The sequence below is a fragment of the Hippopotamus amphibius genome, chromosome 6 (assembly GCF_030028045.1).
Source record: "Hippopotamus amphibius kiboko isolate mHipAmp2 chromosome 6, mHipAmp2.hap2, whole genome shotgun sequence".
In the NCBI taxonomy this organism is placed as follows: domain Eukaryota; kingdom Metazoa; phylum Chordata; class Mammalia; order Artiodactyla; family Hippopotamidae; genus Hippopotamus; species Hippopotamus amphibius.
Window position 1 is genome coordinate 132,900,798 of NC_080191.1, and position 5,860 is coordinate 132,906,657.

The following is a 5,860-nucleotide window of genomic DNA, read 5'->3' on the forward strand; positions in this document are numbered from 1 at the left end:
ACAGCACACGTACAAAGGAAAGAAAGAACAGAGCCAGGTAATGCCTTCCCTCAGAGACATGATAATGCCAAGGCTCAGACTTGACTTGCAGTCTTCCAAACTTGTCTGTTTCCAATGGCAACTGTAAAATACAACCAGCAGAGTGTTTCGCATTTAGATTGCTTTTGTCAGTGAGTTGCATAATTAGATTGAATGTGCTTAATCTCTCTGAGAGCTAAAACATGGAAAGATTTCATTTGATGAAAGGGGGAAAAAAACCAGTGGAAAGTATTTGAAACTGAAGCATTTGTGGATTTCTAACATCAATACATAATGTCCTTTCCTGCTTTGGTTTCAGAGGTTGCAGACTGGAACTGCTGCCTCTAAATGGTGAGGTTTATAGAAAAATTTGTTGTGGTTGCTTCTTACAATCAGAGCCAGAAAGAAAAAGATTGCATCATAGTATCTTTCATTATAGGGTTAGGGAAAGAAAACAAAGTTGTCCCATTCAACAAATCTTTTTGAGGACCTGTGATGCCAAGGCATTGTGTTTGGCTTGGTGGGGAGATACAAACCAGACAAATCCTGCCTCTGTGAGTTTGCATCCAATTAAGGAGAATTTGACTGTTAAAAATAATAAATAACATAACAGTGACTATTTTGTGTGTCTTAAGATTGTCAAATTCCTCTGTGCTGACAGGATCAGAGAAAACTTCTTGGGAGAAAATATCAGTTGAACGGAGCCTTAAAAGAGATGAGCAAATGCGTGGAAGCAAAAAGCACAAAATGCCGTTCATTATCTGCCCTTGTCTAAAAGTCCACTGAAACAATGATCAAAGTACACAGTTTGAAAATGGCAAGCAGCTTTTCTGAGTGTTTGAAACTGTCAGGTTTATCTCCTTCCTTCCTTCCTTCCTTCCTTCCTTCCTTCCTTCCTTCCTTCCTTCAGATTTCAAGTAACTGAAAATCCAGCTCAAACTGGATTAAACAATACAGGGGATTTATTGTCTCACATAACTGAAAAGTCCAGAGTAGGTTTTGTTTCAGAAGTTTGATCCAGTGATTAAAACAATGTGAGTGGAATGTAGTTGCTGCCCCTCATTTCTCAGCAATATTTCTTTAGTGGTTCCTCCATTCTCAGAAGACGTTCTTCTTGACATTTCAAGAAGGTCTCCAGGCTACATATTTCCAACAGAAAAGGGAAAGTCTGCTTCCCACAATTGGAATCCCAGAACTTAGTCTTATTGGCCCTGCTGATTGGCAGAGCTTATTGGTACCCACTTGGGCTAATTATGCTGACTGGCTTTAGGTGAACAAGGACCACAACAATCCATCCATGGATGGGAATTTTGAAATGTTTTTAGAAGAGAGGAAGGGAGGAATGGATGGAGCAAGGCAACCAACAAGTGAATGTATTATACTAGCTATTCTGAGATATTGTATCTGAATCTAACTGAGTGACCCAGTAAGCCAATGAGAATGCTAATGACAGTTGTTAACTTTTAGAGTTTATTAAACATTCAAATATGAACACCAGAATGTTAATGGTGGTAGGGCTTCAGGTTATGTCTGTTTTTGTTATGATGTTATCTATATTTCAAATTATTATAAAGTAATATGTAAATAGTCAGAGTGAAAAATGTGACAGTGCACACTTGACTCTTGTATATCCAAAGGTACCTTGTTCTAGTTGTGATGTAGGTGGCAAATTAAAGTTGTTGACTTATTCACAACCTTACCTCAAGACTAAAACTTGATCTGTTAGCTCCTGCATGCTGAATAACCACAAGAAAAATATGTTATTTTTTATTGAAGTATAGTTGATTTACAAGGATGTGTTAGTTTCAGGTATACAGCACAGTGATTGAGATATAAAATACATATTCTTTTCCCTTATAGGTTATTATAACATATTGAGTTCTCTGTGCTATATAGTAGGTCCTTGTTGGTTATCTATTTTATATATATATAGTACTGTGTATATTTTAATCCCAGCCTCCTAATTTTTCCCTCCTCCACCCCTTTCCCCTTTGGTAACCATAAGTTTGCTTTACATGTCTGTAGGTCTGTTTCTGTTTTGTAAATAAGTTCATCTGTGCGTGTAAATAAGTTCAATGTGATACACCACATTAACAAGTTGAAAAATAAAAACCATATGATCATCTCAATAGGTGCAGAAAAAGCTTTTGTTGAAACTTAACATCCATTTCTGATAAAAACTCTCCAGAAAGTGGGCATAGAGGGAACATACCTCAACATAGCCATATATGACAAATCAGCTAACATCATACTCAACAATGAAAAGCTGAAAGCATTTCCTCTAGGATCAGGAACAAGACAAGTCTACCCACTCTTCACCACTTTTATTTAACATAGGATTGGAAGTCCTAGCCATAGCAATCAGAGAAGATAAAGAAATAAAAGGAATCCAAATTGGAAAAGAAGAAGTAAAACTGTCACTGTTTGCAGATAACATGATACTATACGTAGAAAATCCTAAAGATGCTACCAGAAAACTACTAGATCTTATCAGTGAATTTGGTAAAGTTGCAGGATACAAAGTTAATACACAGAAATCTGTTGCGTTTCTATATACTAACAATGAAAGATTTGAAAGAGAAATTAAAGAAACAGATTCATTTACCATTACATCAAAAAGAATAAAAGGGGTGACGCGTCGGGGCCCGTTGTCTGTGTGTGGGGCTAGGGGGCCCGGGGGGCGGCGGGGGGTCGCGAGGGCCTGGACATGGCACTGAGGGGCCGCCCCGCGGGAAGATGATAAGGGCTGGCTGGAGCTGGAGAGCGACCCTGGCCTCTTCACCCTCCTGGTGGAAGATTTCGGTGTCAAAGGGGTGCAGGTGGAGGAGATCTATGACCTTCAGAGCAAATGCCCGGGCCCCGTGTATGGATTCATCTTCCTGTTCAAATGGATCGAAGAGCGCCGATCCCGTCGCAAGGTCTCTACCTTGGTGGATGATACGTCTGTGATTGATGATGATATTGTGAATAACATGTTCTTTGCCCACCAGCTGATCCCCAACTCTTGTGCCACTCATGCCCTGCTGAGCGTGCTCCTGAACTGCAGCAGTGTGGACCTGGGGCCTACCCTGAGTCGCATGAAGGACTTCACCAAAGGCTTCAGCCCTGAGGCCTTCAGGAGAGTCTGCCTGTGCTTCTTCAGGTTCCTGGAATGCCTCCAGGCCGGCTCTCCTGATCTCTGTTGTCCACCTGAGGCCCACCTGAGAGCTTGCTCTGATGTGGCCTTATTTTCTTCCCTCTAGAGCAAAGGATATGCGATTGGCAATGCTCCAGAGTTGGCCAAGGCACATAATAGCCATGCCAGGCCTGAGCCACGCCACCTTCCCGAGAAGCAGAATGGCCTTAGTGCTGTGAGGACCATGGAGGCATTCCACTTTGTCAGCTTTGTGTCTATCACAGGCCGGCTTTTTGAGCTGGATGGGCTGAAGGTCTACCCCATTGACCATGGGCCCTGGGGGGAGGATGAGGAGTGGACAGACAAGGCCCGGCGGGTCATCATGGAGCGTATCGGCCTCGCCACTGCAGGGGAGCCCTACCGTGACATCCGCTTCAACCTGATGGCGGTGGTGCCCGACCACAGGATCAAGTATGAGGCCAGGCTGCACGTGCTGAAGGTGAACCGTCAGACAGTACTGGAGGCCCTGCAGCAGCTGATTAGGGTAACGCAGCCAGAGCTGATTCAGACCCACAAATCTCAAGAGTCACAGTTGCCTGAAGAGCCCAAACCAGCCAGCAGCAAGTCCCCTCTGGCACTGGAAACAAGCAGGGCCCCAACGGCCTCTGAGGGCACCCACACAGATGGTGTGGAGGAGGTGGCTTCTTCGTGCCCACAAGCCCCGACCCACAGCCCTCCCAGCAAACCCAAGCTGGTGGCGAAGCCTCCAGGGAGCAGCATCAATGGGGTCCCCCCCATCCCCACTCCTATTGTCCAGAGGCTGCCAGCCTTCCTGGACAATCACAACTGTGCCAAGTCCCCCATGCAGGAGGAGGAAGACCTGGCAGCAGGTGTGGGCCGCAGCCACGTTCCAGTCCGCCCGCCCCAGCAGTACTCAGGTGATGAGGACGACTACGAGGATGACGAGGAGGATGATGTGCAGAACACCAGCTCCGCCATCGGGTATAAGTGAAAGGGACCAGGAAAACCAGGGCCGTTGAGTGGCTCTGGGGACGGGCAGCTGTCGGTGCTGCAGCCCAACACCATCAACGTCTTGGCTGAGAAGCTCAAAGAGTCCCAGAAAGACCTCTCGATTCCTCTGTCCATCAAGATGAGCAGCGGGGCCGGGAGTCCAGCTGTGGCAGTGCCCACACACTCGCAGCCCTTGCCCACCCCCAGCAATGAGAGCACGGACACAGCCTCTGAGATCGGCAGTGCTTTCAATTCACCACTGCGCTCGCCTATCCGCTCGGCCAACCCCACGCGGCCCTCTAGCCCCGTCACCTCTCACATCTCCAAGGTGCTTTTTGGAGAGGACGACAGCCTGCTGCGTGTTGGCTGCATACGCTACAATCGTGCCGTACGAGACCTGGGTCCTGTCATCAGCAGAGGCCTGCTGCACCTGGCTGAGCACGGTGTGCTGAGTCCCCTGGCGCTGACAGAGAGTGGGAAGGGTTCCTCACCTTCCATCAGACCGAGTCAAGGCAGCCAAGGGTCTGGCACCCCAGAGGAGAAGGAGGTGTTGGAGGCCGTAGATGGCAGAGAGAAGCCTGGGCTGGTCAGGCCTAGTGAGCCCTTGAGTGGGGAGAAGTACTCACCCAAGGAGCTGCGGGCACTGCTGAAGTGTGTGGAGGCTGAGATTGCAAACGATGAGGCCTGCCTCAAGGAAGAGGTGGAGAAGAGGAAAAAGTTCAAGATTGATGACCAGAGAAGGACCCACAACGACGATGAGTTCATCTGCACCTTCATCTCCATGCTGGCTCAGGAAGGCATGCTGGCCAACCTGGTGGAGCAGAACATCTCGGTGCGGCGGCGCCAGGGGGTCAGCATCGGCCGGCTCCACAAGCAGCGGAAGCCTGACCGGCGGAAACGCTCGCGGCCCTACAAGGCCAAGTGCCCGTGAGGACTGCTGGCCCTGAGCCTGCCACTCACTCTTGCCGCGTGGCCCTCACCAGGGCCCTCCCTTGCCCCACGCCCCCTCTTCCCAGTATTACTGAATAGTTCCAGTCAGAGAGCCCAGATCCTGGGAATGGGAGCCAGGCCGGGGTTCTCTGCACTGTGCCTGGGCAGGTCGGCCCCGTCGCGCTCTGGAAGCAGCAGCCAGAGGTGGGGCACAGCGAGCTGCTGCAGCTTCCTCCACAGCCGGCTGTGGAGCAGCAGGACCTGGCCTTTCTGCCTGGGCAGCAGAATATATATTTTACCTACAGAGACGTCTATTTTTCTGGGCTCTAACCCATCTTGCCACCACTGTGTTGACGTAGTCAGCTTCCTGACTCTGAGTTCTCTCCTGACAGCTGTCGTCCTGGAGGGCTGAGGTCGCTCTTGAAAGGTCACAGCTGGGGGCCAGGTGGGCATTGGGCCCTGCTGCTCTGGCCCCAGTTGTCCCTGTTGTGAGGAAGCCAGGTCTGCTCTTCATTCCTCCCAGGAGAGCTCCAAACTCAGGGACCTGGCTGTTGGACTAGACTGGGAGTGGGGTGTTCCAGCAGGGGTGGGATGAGCAGCCTGGTGGGGTCCCATGGCCTGAGCAGAGAGAAATGTTTCAGCTGTTTGGTGGCCTAGCTCCAGCCAGGCTCGTCAAGACTACTCTCTGTGGCCAGGCCCTGGGCTCTCTGTCTTCAGTGTTGTGGCCCTGGCAAGGGGCCTGCCTTGGGCTCCTGGGCTCATAGGAGCCTGTGCCCAGCCCCTCAG

At 49.4% G+C, this 5,860-nt stretch overlaps 1 protein-coding gene across 1 annotated transcript; it reads left to right on the top strand.

Annotated features, from left to right (window-relative positions):
• The first annotated feature begins 2,712 nt into the window (after nucleotides 1-2,712).
• On the top strand, nucleotides 2,713-5,378 carry LOC130854795 (ubiquitin carboxyl-terminal hydrolase BAP1-like). The gene is given in 2 exon segments (XM_057737646.1): nucleotides 2,713-3,128; nucleotides 3,261-5,378. Coding segments are annotated over 2 exon segments (1,953 nt in total). The 5' UTR covers nucleotides 2,713-2,990; the 3' UTR covers nucleotides 5,076-5,378.
• Nucleotides 5,379-5,860: the final 482 nt, after the last annotated feature.